Source organism: Tiliqua scincoides, chromosome 6, assembly GCF_035046505.1.
Source record: "Tiliqua scincoides isolate rTilSci1 chromosome 6, rTilSci1.hap2, whole genome shotgun sequence".
Lineage (NCBI taxonomy): Eukaryota > Metazoa > Chordata > Lepidosauria > Squamata > Scincidae > Tiliqua > Tiliqua scincoides.
Window position 1 is genome coordinate 11276008 of NC_089826.1, and position 27368 is coordinate 11303375.

Here is a 27368-nt window from a genome sequence, read left to right on the forward strand (position 1 = left end):
TTTGGAAGAGGACAGAGACCCCCCTCTCTTGAGGAGGGTGGGGTGTTTTTGAGACCCCTGAGTAGTGCCATGAAAAATTCCTGAGGCATCTTGCAGTCCCCCACCCGCTTCTGAAGGCTTATCTTTGCACAGCACAGTTTCCTTTCCCTTGGTGGGGTCTGTTCCTCTTTTTGAGAGAAGCAGATTTGTTCCATCCAGGGCCCCCTTTCTTTGGGGGGGGGCAGAGCTATCTGGAGGAGTGTTCCCCCTTGCTTCTGAAGGTTGATCTTTGCACTGCACAGTTTTAAAAGGAGAAACAACCTTTTCTGGGTCTGTTTCCTTTTGGGGGGGGATTTTTGTGTGAATTGGAGGGGAAAAGAGTCCCTTCATATAGCTTGCTGGATGGCTTGTTAGGTTTCTTGCTAGGTAGCAAGCAGGATGAAATAAGAGTGCCAGGCCTAACCTTTGAGATTAAAGCCTGTGTGGTTACCCCATCCATAGGCAGGTTTGTCCCCTGTGCACATACATACTACTTCCTCCCTCCCTACTCTTGCTGCTGCTGCCATTTATTGACCTTCCACCAGGGAAATGTCGGAGCTGAGAAAACGAGGAGCTGGGGGCGATCATGAATTTGAAAAGGTAAGTTTGTGAAGCTTCATTTGCCCTTTGCCTGTCTCCAGGTAGCAGGGCATGGGATTTGTGGGGTCTGTGCTGTGTTTCTGGAGAGTGTATTTGCATAGGGATTCCTCGGCCAGATCTACCACCATTTGTGCTTGGGATGTGATCTGGTCCTTCTTTGTACGCTGTTCTTGTTCTTGAAGGAAGATTAAGGTCTGGAAGGGAGAGTTATTCACACTTCTACACCATCTTCTCTTTCACTCAGTTATAATTTCACCTCTCAAGATATGCTTGAGTAATGAATTGGGGACAGGTGTTTGTTTTCTTCCCCTCCTTCTTGGGAAGTTGCTCTTCCTTTCCACTTTCAATCAGCCTGTTTTTTTATTGAGAAGTGAATGTATAATTTGTCTGGAAAAAGGAAAGCCTCCTACCTTTTTAAAATTTACAATTCTTACTTACAGAGCTGAGAGTATTAAATGGGAATCAGTAAAGCTTAAAAATGTGACAGTTCCGTGGTAGGTAGGTGACTATTCCTTCTCTACTTGCAACGTGTATATTTTATAGATAGCTGTTCCTTGAATTACGACTTTCCTTGCTCAGTGTATTCACTAAGTGTAGGTTGTAAATAACTGGTTCATGGAGTACATTGACCCAAAATATCAAAAGGAAATAAAATCTACTTTGCTGAATTTGCACTAGTTGGGTTGTATAAACAGTCCCATGGCAGCTTATGGTTTGCTAACTCAGAGGCAAGCAGTTGACTCTGAACTGTAATGTGATTTGTAATATAATATTGTAAAGAGAGAAACTTTTCTTAAAAAGAAAAAGGATGTGATTCTATGCATTATGTTTTATGTATATAGCCTTATGGCAGAGTAGATGGATTGGTGCATAGTTTTGGTCTATGCTTTACGTTCACTGAATAAATGTGATGATTAAAAAGCTTGCAGATAATCTTTAAGTATTCAGAGTTACATGCAATGTTACTGCATCTTTCTATACAATAAATGTTAATTTAAATGTGTAATGCTAAGAGTTTAAACATGTTCAAGTGTTGTCGAAAACTGCAGTTTTCTTTCAGTGCCAGTGTATTAGAAACAACCTGAGTCCATTATTCTTTGGCACCTTAATTACCTCCCAGCAATAAAAGGAAGTGGAAGGTGGAAAATATTTACTCTGGTGTGCTGGCTTTTAATATGAGCTAGAATCTTTAAAATGAGTTACTGGAATGCATGCTAGTATGGTTTGATTTCTTTTTAGTGCTATTGTCAATGTAGTTGGCTGTCTTAGGTTGCAGTCCTATCCACCCTTACCTGGGAGCAAGCCTTATTGACTGCAATGGAACTTACTTCTGCGTAGGCATGCATGGGATTGGGCTGTCAGTCTGCTGAATTTCTCTTTTGAAGCAGGCTAGAAGGGGAAGGCTATCTATATGTAATACCTCTGCTGTGGAAGGATTGTTCATTGCAGAGTATTCTGGGACATTTTCTGGGGCTATACAGAAGTGTCAAATGAGGAGCTGACTGTATCACTTAACGCAGTGGTTCCCAAACTTTTTAGTACTGGGACCCACTTTTTAAAATGATGCTCTGTTGGGACCCACTCAGGTTTACCAGCTTTTAAAAAAGGAGATCTAGAAATATATTTTAGACCATCCATTTTCAACCACTGTGCCATGGCTCACTAGTGTGCTGTGAGTGGTCCACAGGTGTGCTACAGGAATTTGGGGGAAGATCATTTATTAGTTGGGCCAATGGGGATGTGAGCTCTCCACTGGCAGCATGGTGTGCCTTGCCAATTGTCAAAAACCTGATGGTGTGCCTTGAAAATTTTAGTGCCTCATCAGTGTGCCATGAGATAAAAAGTTGAAAATCACTGATTTAGACCCTCAGCTGTCTTGCAAACTGCAGGAGTTCAACTCTTTGCAGGGTAATTAGCAACTACAGTATCTGATTTTTGAATAGACTCAGGGCTTCAGCAAATCAGTTATCTGATCTTTCTGTCACCCTTTGGTAACCCACCAAAAATCAAATCGCAGTTTACCAGTGGGTCCCAACCCACAGTTTGGGAACCACTAACTTAAGGGGTTCACATGACTGAATGCATCTCTGTACAAAATATTTCATGTGCACAGAACACTGCCGGAGAAAAGAGTTCTAGCCTACTCCTCTTCCTGCCAAGCTAGGCTTCTATGTGCGGGGATTTTTTTGTGTGTGGCCAAGCATTCAGTCATATGAATTCTCTTACTCGCAATATGAAGTGTGCAGTTCAGACTTAAATTTACTGGAACTGCCTTGGTTTATGCAGGTAATGCTAACCCTGTTGGGTATTGTTGACCTTCTGACAATGCAGCCTAGATTGAACACACTGAACAGTTTTCTGCAGCTGCACATTGTAGGGAGATCAGTGGACTCTGGTCAAGCTGTCTTGCGGGAAAGTTTGCCTACCATTATGATCTTCTCATTTAGGAACCCAAACTGTGTACAGTATTTACAGTTTAAGAACTTCTAAGCACTAAAGTTCTCAAACAGTGGTTCTCAAACTTTCAGGGAGTCTGAGAACCTGGGGTAAGTGCTTGTTGGGGCAGGGACTGGGATGGGGGGATGTTCCGATGGTGCCGCAGCAGTTGCGGTGCTGCAGGCACCTAGGTGCATTTACACATTTGGGGCACTGTGCAGCCCCTCGGAGAGTCCTGGGAACTTGCAGCCCCCTCCACAAGCCTCCCCTCCCTTGCAGTGGGCTCTGGTCTGCAGTTGGAGCCCACTTCCGGTTTGCAGTTGGAGCCCTGAAGTGCAATTTCCGAAACCATTTTCCAACTGCAGATCGGAGTCCACTGTAGCAGAGGGGAGGCTTACGGAGGTGACTGTGAGCCTCCCAGATCCTCCAGCTGCACAGTCCCTCCAGGTATGTGTAAATGCTCCTGGGTGCCCGAAGTGCCGCAGCCACTGCCACCATCAGGACACACATTTATGGGTCATTCCCCTTAAAGGAAAAGTGACCCGTTTTGGTTCTAATGGTGGGTTGTGACCCACCCTTTTGAGAACCACTGGCTTAGAATGTTAGGAAAAGAGGAGAGCTCAAGCAGCATACAAGGCTTGTCCCAGTGAAAGCAACCTGCAGGTCCTCCGAGCTGCTCGCAGCAAAGTCCAGCAGACTGCCAGGAAATGTGCTAACAACTACTGGCTCCAGCTCTGTTCCCAGATACAGATAGCAGCTGACACGGGCAATATCAAGGGGATGTAGGATGGTATCAAGCAGGCCCTAGGTCCAACACAGAAGAAAATTGCCCATCTGAAGTCTGCTGCAGGCGAGGTCATCCAGGATCGGGCGCAGCAGATGGAATGCTGGGTGCGGCACTACTCTGAGTTACATTCCAGAGAAAATGTAGTCACCGAAGAAGCGCTGAACAACATTGAGTGCCTGCCTGCGCTGGAGGAGCTTGACAGTGAACCAACTCTAGAAGAACTTCACGTGGCCCTGGACTCCCTTGCCTTTGCAAGGCACCTGGAAAAGACAGCATCCCTGCTGAAGTCCTAAAATGCTGCAAAGAGATCATCGTCACTGAGCTGCATGAAATCCTCTGTCTCTGCTGGAGAGAAGGTGGAGTACCTCAAGACATGAGGGATGCAAACATCATCGCGCTGTACAAGAACAAAGGCGACAGGGGTGACTGCAATAACTACCGCAGCATCTCTCTCCTTAGCGTTGTAAGAAAGCTGTTTGCCTGAGTTGCACTAAAGAGGCTCCAGGTACTTGCAGAGAGCGTTTATCCAGAATCACAGTGTGGATTCCGAGCCAACAGGTCCACCACTGGTATGGTATTCTCCCTTAGACAACTGCAGGAAAAATGCAGGGAACAATGACAACCACTCTTTATAGCCTTCATAGATCTCATGAAAGCTTTTGACCTGGTCAGCAGGGACAGCCTCTTCAAGATTCTCCCCAAGATTGGATGTCCACCCAGGCTCCTCAGCATCATCAGGTCTTTCCACAAGGATATGAAGGGCACTGTAGTCTTTGATGGCTCCACATCAGACCCTTTTGACATCCGAAGCGGAGTGAAGCAGGGCTGTGTTCTTGTGCCAACTTTTGTTTGGGATTTTCTTCACTGTCCTGCTAAAGCAGGCCTTTGGAACTGCAACAGAAGGCATCTATCTCCGAACCAGATCAGGCGGAAAGCTCTCTAACCTCTCCAGACTGAGAGCAAAGTCCGAAGTCCAGGTGAAATGTCTGCGTGACTTCCTCTGCCGACGATGCAGCTGTCGCTACCCACTCTGCCAAAGATCTCCAGCAGCTCATGAACTGTTTTAGCAAGGCCTGCCAAGATTTTGGACTGACAATCAGCCTGAAGAAAACACAGGTCATGGTTCAGGATGTGGACTCACCTCCCTGCATTACAATCTCTGCGCATGAACTGGAGGTTATCCATGACTTTTTGTACCTTGGCTCAACGATCTCCAACACTCTTTCTCTGGATACCGAGCTAAACAAACGCATCGGTAAAGCAGCTACCACATTTTCCAGACTCACAAAGAGAGTCTGGTCCAACAAGAAGCTGACGGAACATACCAAGATCCAGGTCTACAGAGCTTGCGTCCTAAGTACACTTCTGTACTGCAGCGAGTCATGGACTCTTCGCTCACAACAGGAGAGGAAACTGAACGCTTTCCACATGCGCTGCCTCCGACGCATTCTCGGCATCACCTGGTAGGACAAAGTTCCAAACAACACAGTCCTGGAATGAGCTGGAATCCCTAGCATGTATGCACTGCTGAAACAGAGATGGCTGTGTTGGCTCGGTCATGTCGTGAGAATGGCTGAAGGCCGCATCCCAAAGGATCTCCTCTATGGAGAACTCATGCAAGGAAAGCGCCCTACAGGTAGACCACAGCTGTGATACAAGGACAGCCGCAAGAGGGATCTGAGGAGTGGACCTCAACAGGTGGGAAACCCTGGCCTCTGAGCGGCCCGCTTGGAGGCAGGCTGTGCAGCATGGCCTTTCCCAGTTTGAAGAGACACTTTGCCAACAGACTGAGGCAAAGAGGCAAAGAAGGAAGGCCCATAGCCAGGGAGACAGACCAGGGACAGACTGTACTTGCTCCCAGTGTGGAAGGGATTGAAACTCCTGAATTGACCTTTTCAGCCACTAGACGCTGTTCCAGAACCACCATTCAGAGCGCGATACCATAGTCTTTCGAGACTGAAGGTTGCCAACTAGAAATGCATTTGCAAGTCTGTTTCTCATTCAGACTCTAGTAATAGGAGATATTTTATTTGTCCAACCTGCTTCACTTGAGTAGATGAATTATATTCTGTCAGTGTGGCTTGATGCTCTGGAGAAACCTTTTAGGACAATGTGACACATTCTTTGGGGTGCAGTTAGTATTGTATGTGTTGCCTGTCATTCATGAACACACAGGTTATTTTCCTTTCAGTACTTTTGTGAAGAAATAACTGAATTTGCAAATAGAGAGTTGCAAAGCATTCAGTTTACACTTGCTAAGCAACCTCTGTCCCAGATTGCATTTGGATGGGTGACTACATGTATGAATTGTGTAGTAGTGCAGATAGCAGAATACTCCCACAAGCAACAGGTTACATCTGTTCTCCGGAGCGGAATTCCTGCTCTCCAAAAGGTGCTGCTTGCACGTAGTTTGCTCTTTGCTTACAATTCAGTATCTCATTCTTTCTCTACCCCTTTTCATACAGCTGGAATTATGAAGAATTTACAGGTCCAACAAGGAGTGTGTTGCTAAGTTTTGCCCCCAAGTGGGTGGACTTGGATAGGACCTCTTGCTAAAAGGAGCATGTTAAGGAGGCCAGGTTCTTTGCTTCTTGTCTAAAAGTGTGAGGACATGAGAAGTGAAGCTGAAATTTGTACTTGGGAAGGTATGATACTGCACTAGCATGAGGGAAACAAAGGATATGTTTTAACTTCTAGGTGCCTTACATTATTTTACATCAGGGGTGCACAGACTTTCAAATTTAGGGATCTTGGACCTTTAACCATTGTGTAGGAGAGAAAACTTCATCTATTAGATGACAAGCTGCACCTGCTGAAATTCCCTCTTCTATACAATTGTTAAAGGTGCAAGATCTCTAAAGCTGAAAGTTTGGAACTCACACACAAAGTTTGTACTTGGCTCTTAACTGTTGTTCCTGTTCGCAGTATTTTTTTTCAAAAAAAAATTTCTTACTAAAACACTCAAGAGGTTGCTTCCTATATACTCCAATATTTTAGCCTCTTTGGAACTGTTAGTCCCAGCCAGCTCTCTTCTTGATCTGGAGGTGAAGGGAGGAGGCGTCAGGTTGATTCCGTTATCTAGTAATCAGTTTCTATCAGTTAATATTTTCTAAAACCTGATAGTAATGCCAGTCTTGCATACTTTCTGTTGTTCCCCTTTCCGAAAAGTAGCATGCAACTAGGTTGGAACTTGTGAGCTCCTACTGATTTTGGGGTTGTGGTACAGGTGAGGTAAAACAAATGGCAGGGTAGGACAAACGGTAGTGCCCCTACTATATGTTATGCCTTGTGTGGTGGGGAAGACAGTTGCCCATGACTTCCTAAAATTTGTTGCTTAGTCTGATGCAATTGCGACATGAAGGTCTTTCAGTAGAAACTTGTAAAGATATAGTGAAACATAAAGCTAAGAAACCTTCTGTAAACTAAGATTTATTTCTGTCCTGTGTTTTCTTCCAAAAATAGAATCCAGTGCAGCTTGCAAAACATTGTATGGCCTCCTTAGCTTTTCCTGATACTAGGACTACATTTCTTTAAAAATGTGAATAATTATAGAATTGTATGGCTAGGAAATTTAGGCCATTTTTAGATGTGCAGCATCAGGGCATGGTTCTGGATACTGAAATACTCCTAATGACTCGTTCATTTACAATATAGTGTGCCACAGCACTAGGCAGGAATGATTTAAGTGTATTATACTATGAGGTCTCCATAGGGTAAGGAATAAACTGTTCTGATGACTCATGCCAGCAAACCATTGTACAAGAAAAAATTAAAATACCAAGCATTTATGTTGTGCATTCATAGCATTCATAGCACTTCATAAGGTTGTCTCATTGTCACAGTCAAAGATTGTATTTGATACAACAGCCTTGTGAGGTAGGCTCATGTTCCCATCATATTGCTGTTGGGGGCTTGAGGATAAGACAAATGAGGGGATTCCTGACTCTCGCTTTTAGAAACAAGTAACAGTAGTCTCATACTTGGGGTTGGTGGGTGTGGAAAATTTCCCAAACCTTCCATCTTAAGATGAGTTGGATCCTAATCATAAAAATAGAATCAATTTGCTGAAAACTCAAAATATTTTCTTGTAACACAAAACATTTTCTTGTATACAAATTTGCAATAGACTTGTATGGTCACGATATATTCAGAAATGGGTCAGCCATGGTGTAGCTCAGGGGTGTCAAACTCATTTCATACGGAGGACCACATAGAATTCATGATGCCTGCTGAGGGCCGGAAGTGATGTCATTAGACAAGTGATGTCATTAAACAGGTCATAACCAAAAATGACCTGTTTTTTCTCACTTAGGAACTCATTAGCTGCAAATAACAAAAGAGAAAATATATGAATCTTGATCATATTTCTAGATGCGGGAGAGCCCAATTTTCATGTGGGCTTCCCTTTCAGCATTAACAACTCAGCACTACTTGGCAGCTGAAAGCCTAAGGGCTGTATAAAAAGCTTCCGCGGGCCACATCTGGCCCCTGGGCCTTATGTTTGACACCCCTGGTGTAGCTGGTTTTGCTTTTCGGTTTACATTAAATGCTATTTGAAGTTGTGTGTAGTCAGGTGAACTGGAATGAAATGGTTTAACTACTCATGTTGCCAAATTATTTTGGCAGGCATTTGAAGTCTTTCATGCTCCAAGTAGTTTTAAAAGTATCTCTTTCCACCTATGTTTCTCCTTGGTTTGAATAACCTTTGCAAGCTTTGAAACAGTACTTGACTGTTAGAGAATTTTAGAGGAGAATTTTAGGAGAATTTTTTTAGAGGAGAATAGAGGAGAATTTTAGTGTGCCCGTAAAAATGTCAGCCTTGTAGAACAGTCCAGGTTACAGAAATAGTTCAGGCTGCAATCCTGTAAGCCCAAGTGATCTTTGTGAGATTTATTTCTGAGTAGCTATATATGATTGCACTGCACATCATCAGGTAACAGTACTTGAGAATTATTTCGTCTTGGGGCACCTTAAAGACTTAACAGATTTATTGTGGCATAAGCATGTGTGAACCCCACTTCATCAAGAGTGTGAACATTATAAGCTCTAGTTTGTACAAGCTTATGCCACATAAATTTGTTCATCTTTAAGGACTCAAGGGTTGTATTCCAAAAACAGTAGCCATGACTAATCACCACTGAACTCAGTGAAGCCAGTTATACATGACATAAGTCTTGTTAATTTCAGTGGGGCTGCACCATGTCTAGCTTATTTGGATACAAGCCTTTTAAAATGCCTTTTGGAATGCTGAGCACCTCTGCTCAAGTCCCACTTTGTTCGATAGAGCTTGCTCCAAGGTAAGTATGCACCATGTAGGATTGCAGTTGGGCAGTCTAACCTTATGCTGCCCTGGTGCTAGAGGAACAGAGGTACTGAAATGGCAGCTGCTGTATCCATTGAGGCCAGGGCAGCTGTCAACTTGGAGTTCTCTAGTGAGACCAGCTTTTCCCTTTTAAAAATTCTGTGACAGAAAGTGCACTAATGAGCTGGCTTGAAGATAGTGCAGAACTGGAACCATACAATGGGTGCTTATGTGTTTGTGGCTTGGGTGCTTTCTTTGTTTTGGGGGAAGTCGTCTTAATCACAGAAGGAGGCAGTTTGTCAGAGCCACTAAAAGGCGTGAAGGGAGTGGTTCATCTGAATGTCCTCCCCATGCAATTAAAAAATTTCCTGGAAGCAACAAGGTGAGAAGTTGGGGCATGGGCCAGGTGTGTGCACCTGCTTTTTATTTCATAAGAGCCAGTTAAGAACATAAGAAGAGCCCTGCTGGATCAGGCCAAAGGCCCATCTAGTCCAGCTTCCTGTATCTCACAGTGGCCCACCAAATGCCCCAGGGAGCACACAAGACAACAGGCACAACTTGCGTCCTGGTGCCCTTCCCTGCATCTGGCGATCAGTGGCAGCTTGCCTCTAAAACGGGGTGCCCAAACCCTGGCCCGGGGGCCATTTGCGGCCCTCAAGGGCTCCCAATCTGGCCCACAGGGAGCCCCCAGTCTCCAATGAGCCTCTGGCCCTCCAGAGACTTGCTGGAGCCCATGCTGGCCTGACGTAACTGCTCTCAACGTGAGGACAACTGTTTGACTTCTCACCTGAGCTGTGGGACAAGGGCTCCCTCCACTACTTGCTGTTTCACGTATGTGATACAGCAGTGGCAGTGAAGGAAAGGCTGGCCTTGCTTTGTGCAAGGCCTTGTATAGGCCTTGAACTACTGCAAAACCTTCATTCATTCATATAAGTTCCTTCTCAAATATATTCATTTACGTATTTTTATTCAAATTTAAAATGTAAATTAATTCTTTTTTCCCAGCCCCGGACACAATGTCAGAGAGATGTTATGGCCCTTCTGCAAAAATGTTTGAACACCCCTGCTCTAAAACAAAGAGCTTGCACGTACCTATTATGACTTGTAACCTGTAATGAACTTCTCCAGAAATTTGTCCAGTCCCCTCTTAAAGGCATCCAGACAAGATGAGGTTTTTGCTGTACATATTTTAACTTTGAAGGGCTTTTGTACTTGAAAATATTGAGAACTATTAGCCAGTTTTCTAGAATCACTTAACCAAGTATTCTGTGATTTATAGAGAAGTCCTACTGATTTCAAATAGCGTAATAGGGGATGTGCTGAATTGCAGATATTATTGCTTCAGGAAAGAAGTTATCAATTATTTTTCTATCGTCCAAGTTGCCACATTTCCGAAACGTTAAATCTGTAAGAGTCTGGCTGTGTTTTCCCACTTCTATATTGTTGATAGCACAGAATTACCATTCTAAGGGCTGGATCCTATCCAACTTTCCAGTGCTAATTCAGCCATGCCAACAGGCATGAGCAGCATTCTCTGATTGGGGAGGGCAGTCACAGAGGCCTCTTCGAGGTAAGGGAACTTTTGTACCCTTACCTTGGGGCTGCATTGCAGCTGTATCAGCACTGGAAAGTTGGATATGATTGGGCCCTAACACATACTTTAAAAGCAGTGTTTGGGTTCACAGTGTATCGTGTGCTTCTTTTGAGTCTAGTCCATGAAGCTGATTCCTCTGCATCATAGCATATTGGGTGCATAGATGAATGCCTTCCTCTATCTGCTTTGCAGTGTAGCTCAGCATTGCCAGATTGTTAGAGCAACAGCAGTTGAGGCAGTCACTGGAGAAATGGTTCTGGAAGGCTGAACTAAGCAGGATTGGGGAACCTGACCTTTTTCAAGTGATTCACAATACCTTTCACCAAATGACATTTTCTTGTTCTGGGAAGATCATTGCAAACATCCTGTGAAAGGAGGCAAGAATTACAAGTGATGCGAGAATTGTAGTGTTGGATAAAATGCCCTCTAACTCAAAATTGTTCTCCGTCAGACATCTGTTTCTGGTTTTGTTTCTATGAATGAAATTTGTTTCAAGCAAGAAAGATTGATTTAAATCAGTGTTTCTCAACATTTGTCCTCCGTTGTACTATTTCACACTATTTGAAGTACCACCAGAAGTAACTGGCAATGACATCATCACCTGTTACTTCTGGGTTTGGAGGCCAGATGCGACGTGATCAGTAAGAGGCTCAAGGTGGACAGGAGGGCTTTTTCGATTAGGGAAAAGCATGCTTTGGAACTTCCTATTGCTGCTTGTGTTGCATTCCTGGTGTCACTGCTGGATGGCAAGTGTCCAGGTGTCCCGCGAGTACCACCAGGCACCACCTCAAGTATCACTGGTGCTACCCATACCACTGGTTGAGAAACACTGATTTAAATTAAGGCAACACAGATCAACCTTTCTTTGTGGGTGATTTAAACTACTAATTTAAATAAAGATTTTCCGTGGATTATTTACATTAATCATGCTAGCAAGTATGTGATACTAGCAAGTAACATTTGATTTAATGTTACTTTATTCTAGCAACTAGGCCTTGTACCTTACTATTGCACTATCAACTTTTGCAACATTTTCCTGGTTTTTTTACTTGGCAAATATATATAGATATAGATATAGATATAGATATAGATATAGCTATAGATATAGCTATAGATAGATATAGATATATATATATATAGATATATATAGATATATATATATATATATATATCTATATCTGTGTGTGTTTCTAAATAGTGTGGCTGTTATGACTTAAGCCATGACAGGTTTTTGTAGATTAGTGCTGGTTGGAATCAACACTAGAAGATGGTGCTTCTTTCAAGGGTTCCTCTTTGTTTTAGTCTGCCACTTGTCATATAACTGTCCTCTTTCCCTCCCCCTGAAAAAGATAGTCATTTGGCAGATAACGTTTCTCTGAGAAGGAAACGTTCTTTGATGGTATTAATTGGAAGAATTAATGTTTATAGTTATTAAACCAGTCAATATCGGGTAGTCATGAGGCATAAAACAGGACAAAAATGTCACCCTGATGGATCTGTAGGATGACATGTGTAGTGACTGTAGCTGTTCCCTACTATCAAGTCATAGTGCATTAACAATTGTGTTCTGAAATGACGGATAAAGATGTTTTCTTCACATCTGTTTCGTTATAGAGAAAAGAGCTTTTCAGTTCAGTTTTAAAGGATTATTTGCTTGCATTTTATGTTAAACCAGATTATATAAGAAGGGAAACAACTGATATCTTAAGTTGGTAGCTGAAACTTAAAAAAAACAAACTAAATCTGAATTTTAAAAAAATGGCTTCTATTCACCCTGGTATTTGGTAGGTCAGGAAGTAGTGTTCCTATTAGTAAAACCTAAGTTATTCACAACTGTGAATGTTTTGGTGTGTTTGTGACAATTTTCCTGAGTGATTGCAACTTTTGCTTTTTGTTTTAGGATGTGGATGGTGTTGATAGACTTGGAGACCAAGACCTCAGGAATGATTCAGAAATTGTTCCACCAGCAGACGGCACACCAGAAATTTTTAAAAAGGCACTTTCTGGCTTGTCATCAAGGTATTAAAAAAAAAAGAAGTAAAAATGCATCTGGATGTAAAAAATTAAGCTTTTTTTTTTTTTTAGAAAACTGGACTCTGCAAGCTTGTATTTAGATTTTGAACCAGTTGCTAGGAATCGAGGTCAACCGTTATTTGGACTGATATTGATATACAACTTTTTGAATACAGACACAGGTTGAGATTAATTATTTGCATGGGTTCCGTTCCAAGCACTCATGTGGATGGCAAAAAATGCACTATAGCAAATCAATTTAAAAAACAAAGTTTCTTTGCTCCGATTTAAAAACACCTCGCTAACCTTTGTGATGTACGATAGGAGTCATTAAGAAGACAATCCGTCAATCAGCTCCTCCTCCAAGAGCTTACAAAGAACTGAGAACTTACTCAGCCCCACCCTTTACCAATGCAAAGGGATCACCTTTCTTTCACGTTCTCAGGGAGAAGGGAGGGGCCCGCTGGAGAGAGAAGGATTGATGGATTGTCAGGCAGCTGCCCTCTCTCATTAAGGAGGCTATTGTTCAGTTTTTAAAACTGATTTTAAAGGGGTGCATTTTTCCCCTTCTCCAGGGATCAGCACATTCCTTCTCATTTGCAGGGGCCATTTGTGTTGAGTCAAATCCGTGTATAAAAAATCAGTGTATAAATGGGGTGGACCCGTATGTACTTTCAGAAATAGTCAAACAATGCCTATTTTTTAGATACTGATACTTGAATATGGGATTAGTACAGTTGTACCCAATCTATGAGGCATGGCTCCTGGGAATGGCACAGTGAACACACAGGGGAGTTGTGGAACTCTTGTTGCTTGGCAGTAGGCATCCAATAGGATGCTGAAAATGGTGGCAAAAGGCTCAGGTCAGCGAGCAAAGCTTTGTGTGTGTGGTTTTTGCTGTGGAAGGGCCCGATGTGAGCCTCTTACTGTCATCTTCAGAATCACTCCATGGTCTCCAACCTGAAAGTAACTGGCGATGTCATTCATCATCATTTACTTCCAGGTTCTGAGCACTGTTATAGCACAGAAGGTATCGCAACGGAGGTACATTGGGTAGAGCTAGTTTAATGTGTTCCTGGCTAAAAACTTTTATAATGCCTTCCCATGAGATGTATGACTTAAATTTCTACACAAGAATATCATGTTTGCCTTTTCTGTTTAGTTGAAAAATTTATTTTTAAAGGTAGTGGAAAAAATAAGATTTCATCAGACCATCAATATTCCTGTGCGCATTTGGTAATTTCTCTCATCTGATCATAGGTTTGCAATGCAGGCAAATCTCATTCTTACCTTGTCAAATCAGTTTTATTGTTAAGAACAGGTACTTGATTGTAACTTTAATGTGTGACTTTTTTTTCCCCTTTGCAGATGGAAGAATTGGTGGATTCGTGGGATTTTAAGTTTAGCTATGATTTCATTCTTTTTCATGGTCATATACATGGGATCATTCATGCTGATGCTGCTTGTAAGTTTGCTGTACAGTGAGATTTATCTCCTTTATTGATCTTGCGTTTGTCTGATGGATCTGTTCTTGTGAGTAAATTCATTTCTCTATCTTGATTCTGTCTTTCCCGTACTTATCCATTCTAAAACTCAAAGCGCAATCCTAAGGGTGTGCATGTCTGGTGCAGTAGTCACTGCACTGGCCAAAGGTGTTACAAATGTGCCTTAAAGCATGTTTGCATTAGCCAGAGAAGAGGCTGCACCAGCTGGGAGGCCTACAATGCCCTACCAACACCACATCCTTCTAATCGACCGAATGGCGCAGAGAAATGGGGAGGGGGCATTTAGGGGCAGGGATAGGATGGAATGGGGTGAATTGGGCCCATGAAGGGGCAGGATTAGCAGAAGACTTCTCTGTATCCTAATCTCCTCCCCAGCCAACCCAGCATTACACTGGGCTTCCCAGATTTGCACCAGATTAATAGCTGGCATGGATCTGAGAAACCCCATAGGGCAGACTGGGGCTCGACATGAGGTAATATATCCCTTACCCCAAGGAGACCTCCAACCACCTCCTAACTTGTGCTGGATACAGTGCAGGCTGTGCAGCCTGGCTGTGCTAGAACCAGTTAGGTTTGGGCTGCCTGTCTGTATCACTGTCAGACTGATATTGATGGAGAGTTTCCTTTTGCCTTTCTAATTCAATGCTAATTCTGGAAACATAGCTTAGGTACTTGCTAAACTCTTGCACCCTCATGCTTTCCCATTTCCAGCAACACTGAAGGGCAGTTTTCAATGGTATGTGCATGCTGAACTGTCCCCTGATGTGGTGGTGAATGGAAAAGGCTGTTCACTGAACTCTAGGAGTGCCTGTGAATTGGATCAGAATACCTCTGTGCTATGGCATGTCAAGAGTATAGTTCAGTTTCATATTCGGATTAGCTTTCAGGTTTCTCAAATGTACAGTGCTTTATAAATAACTGAAAACACTTGAGGAATGGCAATGTATGAAGCAATAACTGATAATTTTTATTGAGCCTGTGCACCCTTACCTGGAAATAAGTCCAGTTGAAATCGGTGGGTCTTCTGAGTAGATATGCCTGACGTGCTCTGTTAATCTAGTATTTCTAGACAACTGTACATTTTGAAACCTCATCTTTCTTTTGCCTTAACTGCAGGTTTTGAGCATACAAGTAAAGTGTTTCCATGAAATTATTACTATCGGTTATAGAGTCTACCATTCTTATGATTTACCCTGGTTTAGAACCCTAAGCTGGTAAGTAGCAAGTGGCAAATTTTTGGTTCTAGCTGCGCTTTCAACCTTTCAATTACATCCCATAAGGATGGCTTTCTAAACAAAACACAGATCTAGATGAGGATGGTGATATTTACATACCATTTTTCAACATATTCTGCTTCTAACCACTGACTTTTTTTTTAAGCTATTTTTAAGCTATAAGTTATTTGTAGAATGCATTTGTTCCATAAGTTTTCAGAGTAGCAGTTTAAAAACTGAATGTTAGTGAGAGATCTGAACAGCTATATCAGTTTGACTTTATTTGATGAAATATTACATTGAGTACTACCAAAAACATAAACAGTCTAAAATTATTTTCTGGAGGGAATACAGAAGAATTTATTTACTTGTGCAATAATATCTCCTATAATGCCATGAAGTTGTGTTTGGAAAATGGGGTGAAACAGCACCACAAGAGGTAATAATACTGTTCTAAAGAAGACATGTCAATTTAGAGTGCATTGGGTTGGAGCCTGGTTTGTAATTGACACTGTTGCTATCATACTTCCTGTATGGCAGTAGTGCAAGATGGTGGGAGGTGCTCCTCCCAGGAGGATGGGCCAGGTTGCAACTCATCTTTGGGAACTACAGGCTTCTTGGTGAAGAAAGCATCTGGGGTAGATTGCCTTGCCTGCTATTTCCTCTCTGAAAACATTTTTTTTTGTAGCAGTTGACTCTGTTCTAGTCAGAATATATACTCAGAATATATGGCTCTCATTGACACAGCACTAGCCAGAATGCACAGGTTCCATTTGCTGAAAGCAAAGCGCAGTTAGCTGTACTCTTCTGCACCAAATATTATTGGGATTTATGGATTTTAACCTTTTTTTATAATTCTATAAAAATTATACTTGGGGTGGGGGAGAATGATACAACAAAGCAATTGTATTGGAAGTAGTGTTGTAGAACGTATTACTCTTAGAGCATGCTGCAAAACTATGGAAATCTAAGTGTACCGAACACCTGACTGTCTGGATTAACCTGAGTGAATTTTCTGGTTTTCAGGTTTACACCTTCCAAGAGAGCTGTATGAAAAGTTTGTGTTTTTTGTGTTGCTCCCTGTCCCATAAAGTAACTTAACTGCGGTATGTATTGCAGGTATTTCTTGCTGTGCGTGAACTACTTCTTTTATGGAGAGACGGTAGCTGATTATTTTGCCACATTTGTTCAAAGAAGAGAACAACTTCAGTTCCTAATTCGCTACCACCGATTTATATCGTTTGCCCTTTATCTGGCAGGTAACCTAGTATGTTTTGTCTGTGGCTGTGGTGACTATCCCCCCCCCCCCAAAAAAAAAAAAATCATTTGGCTGTGTGTAAGATGGAAATGGTCTGGCTTACCCTCTGCCATTAACAACTCTGTAACCCTTATAACCCATGTTCAAGTCACGACTAGGACTAGGTCCCTTTGGACTAGCTAATGAGAAAAGTGGAACCCCAGTCCTCAAGCACTACATATAAGGGGCACATTTTGTTGTGGCAGTGCAGGGTTACAACTCAAGCTGTTGTACCCATTTTGTCTCTAGGAAGTGAGCATGAAGCTTCAGCCTACATCAGTGGATTTTAGAGTTAAAGTAAAAGAAACCCAAAGCTAAGGCTGCAATTCTGTGCACAATTACTTGGGAGTAAGCCCCATTGCTTGGTGGGACCTACTTCTGAATAGGCACTAATAGGATTGCGCTGTAAGTTAACTAAACAGTCCCTGCACTAAGTTAAGGCTTTCTTACGTATTTTGTTCTGTTCGATCTTTCAGTTTTTGAATTAACCTTTTCTATATTTTAAAAACATCTGTTATGTCTGGTAAAAGGCAAGGGCTGCTGCCTACTTCCTGTCTGATTGACTGCTTCTGACCAAACACTACAAGGGCTTGGAGTGTGTGTGCTCATGTCCTGACTAAGGGGCAATCCTATTACTCACTCAGCAACATGTTTCAGTGCTGAGGGATGTGTGGATTAATGGGCTAATCTCAGACTGAAAGATAGGCATGAGATGGAACTTTAATTCTTTTTTGTAATACTCTGAGAGTAAGTAGTTGGCAATCCTGCTGCTTCCTGCCATTTCAGAGTTTCATTGGTTGTTCATTTTTGGCCAGCCTAGACCAGTAGTTTTTAACCTTTTTCATCTCACGGCACACTGACAAGGTGCTAAAATGGTCAAGGCACACAGTCTATTTTTTTTTTTACAATTGAAGAGTCACACTGAACTGGTGGGGGGGGGTGGAGGTTCACATATCCCAACGAACCTATAAACAAATGATCCACCTCCAAACTGGACCATCCGTGGGACACTGGTTGTAAATAACTGGCCTAGACAGTATTAGATTGACTGCACTGATGAACTGCAGAAGTGTGCTTGAATGGCCCTGTGTATGTTGAATCAGAAGGTGTTGTGGGAAAGAAACATGACCTTCTCAGTATGGGATGGAGATATTTGATATAATTGAAAACCAAAGCAGGTGGGAGAGAGCCTAAGAGGAATACACCTTTTTATTATTTTTATTACCTTTTTGTTCAGTGTAATTGGAGTAATATTGCGAAACATGCATCTGTCTTCTGTTCTCCACACAGGTTTCTGTATGTTTGTACTGAGTCTGGTAAAGAGGCACTATCGTTTGCAGTTTTACATGGTGCGTACCCACCCCATAGATGCTAAATTTCTTCGATAAAAATCTGCAGTAGTAGTTGCTTCCTGTTTGTCACTGTTGGATTGGCATTTTGAAAAGTATATTTTAAGGACTCGAGCACAAGCAAGTCACAGCTGTTCACCCTGCACTATTGATACAAATTAGGGTTATGGTAGAGGTGCCTTTGGCAGTGTGTCATCATAGGTTTGCTTTGTTCTATGTGAGCCTCACAGCAGACTGCTGTATCTTCTAGACCAGTGGTTCTCACACATTTAGCACCAGGACCCACTTTTTAGAATGAGAATCTGGCATGTCCCACCGGAAGTGATGTCATGACTGGAAGTGACATCAAGCAGGAAAATTTTTAACAATCCTAGGCTGCAATCCTCCCCACACTTACCCAGGAGTAAGTCCCATTTACTATCATTGTTTAAAAAAATATATACATAGTAGCTTGTTAAAAGTACAGGTCTGTAACGTTCCCCAAATGCAGTCATATACCATGGTGGCATCAAGTCTAATATATTAAAAATAAAACATTGAAAGGAATGGGGACCCACCTGAAATAGGCTCATGACCTACCTAGTGGGTCCCAACCCACAGATTGAGAAACACTGTTCTAGACTGTTAACTACATGTTAGAAAAAGATGAAATTGTTATTTGCTCCAGATATAGGTCAACAAAATTGACAATGTATTCAAAATCTTCACAGAGTGAACATGGGAAAAGATTAAAATGCATGTGTCAAAATTAAAGACTTGAATTTTCTGTCAAGAAACAGTGTGTTCTGACCTGGAAGTCATTTGCATTTTCTGTGCAAATAATACCTGAATATAGCAGCTGTGTGAGATGCTTTCACAGCTTGCTTGCAACTGTCCCAAGCGACAAATTTAACTAGAAACCATCAAAAGTACTTAAGTATCTTTCCTGCCAAAGTGGAAATGCACAATTCAGATGTATTTAAAATGGAAATAATTCTTCATCAAAGATCCCTACAGTGATTCTAGAAACATGTACAGTGTGAGCTGCTACATTACTGGAAATTTCAGTAAAGTACAGGTTGAGTCTTGTTGTTTGTGAAGGTTCTGTTCCCAGAACTCGCATGGATGGCAAAAATTGCATTAAAGCAAATCCATTTAAAAAACAATGTCCCTGTGCTAGGCTTCTAAAAAGCAGCCTTGCTTACCTTTGTGATAAGATAGGCATTAGGCAGAAGACTTCTAAAAAGCAGCCTTGCTTACCTTTGTGACAAGATAGTCATTAGGCAGAAGATCCATCAATCATTCTCTCTGTAGGCGCTTAGAAAGGCTTCCCTCCCAGCCAGTGACCCCTCCCTTTACCCAGAGCCCACCTCTGGGAAAGAATGCAAAGTGATTATCGTTATTTCACATGCTCAGGGGCAAGGGAGGGGTCGCTTGCTTTAGAATAAAGCTTTCTAAGTGCCTGGAAAGAGAATGATTGATGGATTGTCACCCTGCTGCCCTCTCTTGCATTATACTTGGTTACAGGTTATACCTGCTTTTACAGGTTATACCTGTAGAGCTATATATTGCCAGACAGCATATTGCATTAATCCACATTGATGATATTGAGAAAAGTGACTAGTTGTGTGCGTGTGTGAACCAAAATCAGTGTTGGTACGCTACAAGATGTTGTGTTAGAAATGGGGAATTATGTGCTGGCATGACTAGAAATGACAAATTATAATTAACTCTAACTTATAAAGAGGGTCTCTTATTTCTTCATTGTGGCCTAGGCAGTTTAGATCCAAGTGTGTGTTTCTTACAAGTTATTAACTTCTATTTTGATTAATATGTAGCATAATTCATCCTAACCTTGTCACTGACATTTTAATGTTCCAATTCTAAATTGTCTATATATGTACGCACATATTATCCTACTGCTTATCTCATTATCATTAAGTTGCTCTCAATTACAAGATGAAAATATTGTAGGCATCTGTTATAGCAATCTTTTTGTAACTGTCTTGTCTGAAACTAACACTGCTAGACTGTGCTGCTCTGTCCATACTCACTTCTTAGAATATTTCTTTGAACTAAACTACCATTTTTACTTAGATGTATCAGTCTGTGGTGTCATTACTAACTGTTGTGTTATTGCACTGTTAACAGTTCGCATGGACTCATGTTACTTTGCTGATCACTGTAACTCAATCTCATCTTGTCATCCAAAATCTGTTTGAAGGCATGATCTGGTAAGGGAACAGTAATTATTGCAAATCTGTGCATTTGTCTCATTCATACAAATAGTTGTATTTAAGGTTAGATAATTGTGTGTTTCAGTTCTTTTTTCCCCCTCACAAGTTCATTTGTGGATATGTAGGGGGGGCCTTGAGTAAGCTTTGAAATGTTAGGATTTAACAATTTAGGAAGTAAATTAAGAATGTTCTATTCTGTGAATGCTGGAGGGGGTCTTGTGCACTTGTATACATTAGAATTAAGATTTTTGAACTCTAATAATTGTCTTGTATTTACACTGACATGATCTTACCCGGTATTTTAACACTAATATAAGTTAGTTGAATTTTCTACTAGTATCAAGGGGTCCTGATCCTAGCCTAGAGAAAATACAGAGTAGCTTTTCCATTGTAAATAAGTTTTTAGGAAATCTGATTGTTAGTGGTAGAACCGGCACCCAGAGCTTTTAGAATTAGGGTATGAAACTAGGATTCCTAGAAGAGGTGTGGATGGGACTCAGCAAGTCCTACAAGTTGTGGAATATTACCATTCCCTTTAAAACAAGTTTGTGTGGGTGGTTTCAGTAGAGTTAACTCCTGGATAAATTGCACTGCAGGTTAGTTGTTTCTCATAAAGGAGAAGAGTCTTGTTTTCATATAAATTGGCTTTGGCTGTAATCGGAGAACTGTGACACTAGTTCCATGAGCCAAAGGCAGGCTTCAGACTTTGCCGCATAGCTTTGATAGCTGCAATTAGGGTATCTCGAAGAGCTTTTGGATTTCATTTCGAGCTCAAATGGAGTTTCAGAAGCAACTTGTGATATGCCGAGAGTGTTCAAAGAATGCTTGAGCATTCAAGGAGTGGTAGTCCAAACATTTATCTTAGCCAGCACAAGCTCCTTACATAAGCCTAAGCAGTTCATTGGTTCTTACCTCCAGTGGCCAGCTATGATCAAAGTGGGAAAAAGGTGGTCTGTTGTAAGGAGGAGCCCTTGTGTACAGTTGAACCTCTTTTCAGGTTCCTTTAAGGGTGTGGTTGAGGTCAGTGCTGATGAAAACTCCAACCTAATTTATTTGAATTTCATATTTTCAGGATGTGTTTCTTATACATGTAGGTCCTCTGTGTTCATCCCTTTTCTAGGCATCTTTCTCCTGATCAATTTGACATCTTCTGACATGTTTGGCATACATTTATACAGAATTTCCTCACAAAGCAAGTGCATCTTAAGATGATGATTTTATAAATATTTTCTGTGAAAGTTGGGTCCAACCCCCTTTTTAAAAAAGTGGCACTATTCTAAGGGCAGATCCACCTAACTGCAGGTTGACCAGAAACCTTCTACACTACCCTGACCTCATAATGATGTTTGTTTATATTTGACTTGAAACTGTTCCTTCACATGTTCCTTTTCCTACTCAGGTTTCTTGTTCCAATCTCAAGTGTTATTTGCAATGATATTGCTGCTTATGTGTTTGGATTCTTCTTTGGAAGGACTCCGTTAATTAAGGTACAGAATTTGAATGCGTAATGACCAAAGAAACATTGTGAAGGTATATCCAGTACTTGTGCTCAGGATTGGCTTCCATTTATGGGTGCTCTGTTAGAGGTGTACCATTTTTCTAGAAGAGGTGGGGGCTCTGGTAGTTACAGATTGAATATTGCTCCCTCTAATCATAGTCGCTGGATTGCCCCTGGGTCTGATCATGGACACATCTGTTCCCTCTCCCACAGGCTAATTATAACATTGACCAGTTTGAATCCAGGTTTGTTATATTGTTCACTAGTTGCGCCCTCTGACACTTACTATTCTGCCTGTATACAGACACAGATGGCTTCCTTAGTCACAAACAGAAAACAGCAAGGACTGTTTGAGTTTGTCAGAACAGTTCTTACAGTTAACAGCAACCGTTCAGGGTCGTGGCTGTTTGGACTGGTAGTTTATTTTGGCAGCTGGGTTGCGTTAGCTGCAGGCGGTATAGACCTCTTCATTCTGTTGGTTTTGCCTGCTCTCAAACTGTACATTGTGATTGCTGGGAAAACCCAGGCCTGCCTTCTACAGACATTACCAGTATGCTTGTCAGAATTATGTGTCGTCCTTCTCATTGACTCAGGGGGCCCACATTTACTAGTGCCTGTGAAATCCTCTTCCCTCCTCCCCTGGATTTATGTACCTTTTTTTTTTTTTTTTGGATGATGATTCTGTAAAGGATGGCCCTCATGTAGCTGCATGTTGTACTAGTAAAAATACTACAGTTGTAAAAAATCTGGGTCTTTAGCTGTATTGGGGTGCAAATGACAGTTTCACTGTTTCCTTTTGTTTTTCCTGTTGCTTGGACAGAAATTATTTCTATAATGTCAACACTGTAACGCGTACGTTTTCTCTTTTGTTGATCAGCTGTCTCCAAAGAAGACGTGGGAAGGATTCATAGGTGGCTTCTTTACCACAGTTGTGTTTGGATTCATTGTAAGTGGATGTGCCTCTTTCCATGCTTACGTTGTGATGTTTGGCATCGGATTTGGAACTGGCACAAGATACTTGAAAATAGTGCCAGACTGTTTTGTAGCTTTCCAGTATTAGTCTTGGAAGTCTTCCTAGCATTAGGCTTTGAGGTTAACAAATTAAAGATTGGAATACTAATAGGATACTGTGGATGACAGACTGATTGTGGCTGTCAGCACAACAATGAATGGCTCTGTTTGCTGTGGCAGAGGTGAGCTGGTTGGGAGTTGCCCAACATAGTTGTGCCATCTACCCTAATCTCTTGTTTAGATGATATACACATTGCCTGAAGCAATGCAAGAGCAACTGTGGCAGGAGCAAGCATACCATTCCAAGGAACCCAAAAACTAAACTCTACACAATGGGAGGAACAAACAGTTGTTGCATGGGAGAGACTAATTGCAAAACGTGACAAGCACTTGTCTCAGATGTGTTACGGTTGCCTCCTTTGCTTTTCAGGCTGCCTACCTGTTGGCTCAATATCAGTACTTTGTATGTCCTGTGGAATACAACAGTGAAACTAACAGATTTGTCACGGAGTGTGAACCTTCGGAACTGTTCCAGTTAGAGCAGTACTCCATACCTCCATTGCTGCAGGTTGTGTTGAGAAGGGTAAGGCCAATGAAATCAGAGCTCTTAGGAGGTCAAAATGTGGGATGAAATGCTTGTTTAGGAGCCTGGTTTTCTTAAAAGACCCAGTTCTGATGTTGGTTTTGGTCTTCAGTTCAAGTAAAATAGCAACAGTTTGTATGCAAGTACTTCACCCCTGTACCTCACAATACGCCTGCGAGGAAAAGAATTACTGCCAAATTCCTCTTGCTGCGAGTCTCCTCCAGACACCTGGTAGCAACTTGCACATTTCTGACCACACTGGGACCTGGTGCCATCCTGAACTGGAGAGCATCATAATGAGCGCCCACTCAATTGCAATCCTTTCCTGTAAGCTGTGGTTCAAAGTTTCTGTAGCCTTGGTTAAAGCTTCTTTCTCCATTGTAGCCAGTGTAATCATGTGGGAGCAAGCCCCAAACTTGTTTTTCCTCTACCCAGTTTTGGGGCTGGGGAAGTGTGCAGTGCTGTGCTCCCCAAACCTTGTGCTGCTTCCAGCTTGGGGACAGGGTGGTAATGGCGATCTCTGCCAGCTGTTTGTTCCAGATTCCTTGATAAATGAGGGAGCTGAGCTAACTTGTGTCAAAAATGACCCTGTGCAGTCCTCTTCCAACCTCTGGGAGGAAAGGTGGGGGCTTCTAGAAATGTATGGGCCAGGTCAAACTATTTATCTTGGTCAGTTTCTCATGCAGGATTATGAGGAAAAGGAGTGGTTGCTGTGTGGCTTGTTTCTTTCCTGCTCTGTCCTAGCTCACAGGATCATTCAGGTGTAGAGTATAAGAGCGGCTGGCAGGCACTGAGGCAGTCTTCCAACAACCCTTTCTTGGTGTCTTCGCTAATTTCTCACTAGGATAGAGGAAACATAGAACTAAAGATTGTTACAGAGTAAAAGGTGATGGTGGTCTGAGAAAGCAAGGGCTTCCTTCAACGGGAGAGGTCAGAAACTGATCCTGTCTTCCTACCAGAGAGAAATCCACTCTGCAGTGCAAAGACCAACCTTGTACATCTGGGAGGAGAATGCTTGGGTTCCTCCTTACGGTCCTTCTGGTCACTTGTGGCATCTCCTTACATGTTGAAGAAGAAACAGTGTTGTTCTGACTGCTAGAGTAATTTGTCCAGCCCTGCATGCACCTTTTTAAGCATAAAGGGAAGGGAACTAACTTACATTAGTGCAGAAGGAAACTAATGCTTGTAATGATTCCTTGTAGGAAACGGTGAACCTGTATCCCTTCCAGATGCACAGCATTGCTTTTTCAGCATTTGCATCCTTAATTGGGCCGTTTGGAGGTTTTTTTGCTAGTGGATTCAAAAGAGCTTTCAAAATCAAGGTGGGTTCTAGTTAGGGCTTTGCGCTCTCTCAACCAAAAGTAATGTGTGTATTTATATTAACAGTTTTAATGGGGTGACTATCCTAATAAATGCTAATTTGAAGATATTTTACGTATGTTTGAATTTTACGGAATGTGGCTTTTCTTTTCTTTTTTCTTAAGGATTTTGCAAATACAATTCCTGGCCATGGTGGAATAATGGATCGCTTTGACTGTCAGTATTTGACGGCTACTTTTGTCCATGTCTATATCGCAAGTTTCATAAGGTATGCTCATTAAGAACTGATTGCAGAGAATCTGCGTGAATTCTTAAACTCACTCTTGGAGAGAAGCTCACACCTGATCTGTTTCCATGCAGACCTCTCAAGAAGAACTATGCCCAACATTGGGACAAGGGATGAACTGACAGTTTAAAAAGTAATGCTGCTAGGGCTGGGTAGTGTTCACAGTGCTTAAATAATTCAAATGTTATGTTCTTGATCAATCTCCCTCCTTCCTGGTGGACTAGAACATCATAGCTTTTCTTGGTATCATTTAAATAAAAGATTAAGAGGGATCCCTGCAATTAAACACAATTTTAATCTGGGACAGAAAGCTTTTTAAAGACCAGAATTGTTAAGTCATAGCAACACAGGCCTTGCTCAGGAAGAAACAGCATGCATTCTACAAAAGGAATGTTTGCATCACCAGCCTTCTGAAGCCCTGGAGCATGTCATCAGACTTGTAAACAGGGATGCTATACTGGACACCAGGTATATAGTTAGTATTTCAAAAAGCTTCAGACAGAGTCCCTCATCAAAGGCTATGAAAAAATACCCATGAACTGAGAGGATGCACATCAGGATTAAAAACACAGCAGTGTGTGTGGTTCTCTTAACATCATAGAAACTTGCATTGGATGCATATTACCAGGTAATATATCTAATTGTGAGTAACTCCCCCATACCCAATCTTGTGATTCTTTTCAGGGAATTGCATGATCACTGTGGGGATCCTCCTGAAATCAGGGTGTCTTGATATTGGTGCAGAGGCAAAGGCATAGATGAGTTCAGAGCTCAGGCCTGAAGAAGTGATCAGACCCTGAAGCTCTTCCCTCTTGTAGAACCGAGTTCAGTGAGTGGTTTAAGTCAAGCAAGAAGAAGCAGCTGTTTTTGCCCTGCTTGATCTTCTGCTTTCCTACTAGTGAGAGTTAGAGTGGCTGTTAAGACTAATGGGAGATGTAAAGGTATTGGGAGAAGAGCTTTTTATACATGTGTGTTGCTTCTATAAAGGCATCTGCTTATTACTTAGTTTAAAGTACTTGTATTTATAGCACGCAACTTTCTCAAAAGTAAGCCCTAGTGAGTTCAGGTATGTGCACACAGGGGTGCGGCTTTCAGGCCCAGTAGGTACAATTTCAGGAAGACTGTCTTTTCATTTGGAATAAACACTTCGCAAGCAAGCATTTGATGCAATGGAAAAGCTAGAAAGGGAAATGGTATCATAGTGTAATGATTGAAATGTTAAATTTTAACTTCCAGAGGCCCCAATCCTAGCAAGCTACTGAAACAGCTGTTGATACTCCAGCCAGAGCAGCAGTTAAATATCTACAGAACTCTGAAGTTGCACCTCATTGAAAAAGGGATCCTCCAACCATCACTGAGCGAATAGGAAGACCAAACTGATGCCTGTCAAGAGAAGCACAACTGGAAAAGCAGGTTTTGCTGGTACCAGAGCAGGCCGAGCTAGACTGAGGCCAGACTGCCCCTGAAGTTCAGAATGTCTGCTACTGGAGATGACTGTGAATACCCAGGAGACCATGCGAGACTGGAGTTCTCTTTGAATGACTGCATGTTTTTGCGCTCCTCTAGTTTCTTGGGTTGATAGAATGAGACTTTTTCCTTGATTCTCACCTTGGCAGCCTTCAGTTTTTTTAAAGCAACCATTTATTTTTCAAGGGTTTCTGCACACACTCCCTCCTGAGGGCAGAAGTTAAAGGAACAGCAGGGAGTGTGAAGTTATAAAAACTCATTTTTAATGAAATGATATTAATGACTTCAGCTCAGACAAAGGCACTTTTTATAGCAGTGTATTGGTATCGATAACTTAGGTGACAGCTATGATTAAATATTAACCAAATGGGGACAGAAGCTATTTTATCCTATGTCCTATTCCAGAAAATAGGAAAGAGCCTGGCAGGAGGAACCTATGGCAAATGTGTGCCTGTACTGGATTCCTCAGATTGGGTGGCAAGGGAAATGCCTTTGGGGAGATTTCAATGTCTTATTAGTGGAATCCTAAAGAGCAGTTCAAGCACAGACACCTACCTGAGTTTGAGCCTCTTTATTAGCTTCACTCCACTTAGGGCATTCTTAGGTTCAGTAGCGCTTTGAGGCATGCTAATTTATGCCTGTGTTTGGCTGTGTTAAAGAATAACCCTCTTCTCCCTTTTAAGTGCTTACTTAGCAATACAGATTGTTTTCATGGAGATAGGTTGCCTGGTCCAATGTGACCAATTGGCGAGTCAGAATTCTAAGTTGCAAGATGTATCCAGCATTTGGCCAACAGTGAAAAGTTATGAGAGCCCCTGTGCTGGCCCACTGCTGCTAACTCTGTTTCAGTGGCCTCTAAACTCTGAACTTCT

At 42.0% G+C, this 27368-nt stretch overlaps 1 protein-coding gene across 1 annotated transcript; it reads left to right on the forward strand.

Annotated features, from left to right (window-relative positions):
• Positions 1-27212, forward strand: CDS1 (CDP-diacylglycerol synthase 1). The gene is made up of 13 exons (XM_066632064.1): positions 1-618; positions 12638-12756; positions 14119-14215; positions 15372-15469; positions 16589-16728; positions 18057-18115; positions 20246-20328; positions 21731-21818; positions 22707-22775; positions 23271-23423; positions 24626-24745; positions 24908-25011; positions 26266-27212. Exons 1-13 carry the CDS (start codon positions 568-570, stop codon positions 26393-26395), a joined length of 1311 nt encoding a protein of 436 aa, XP_066488161.1. The 5' UTR covers positions 1-567; the 3' UTR covers positions 26396-27212.
• The last annotated feature ends 156 nt before the right edge of the window (positions 27213-27368 follow it).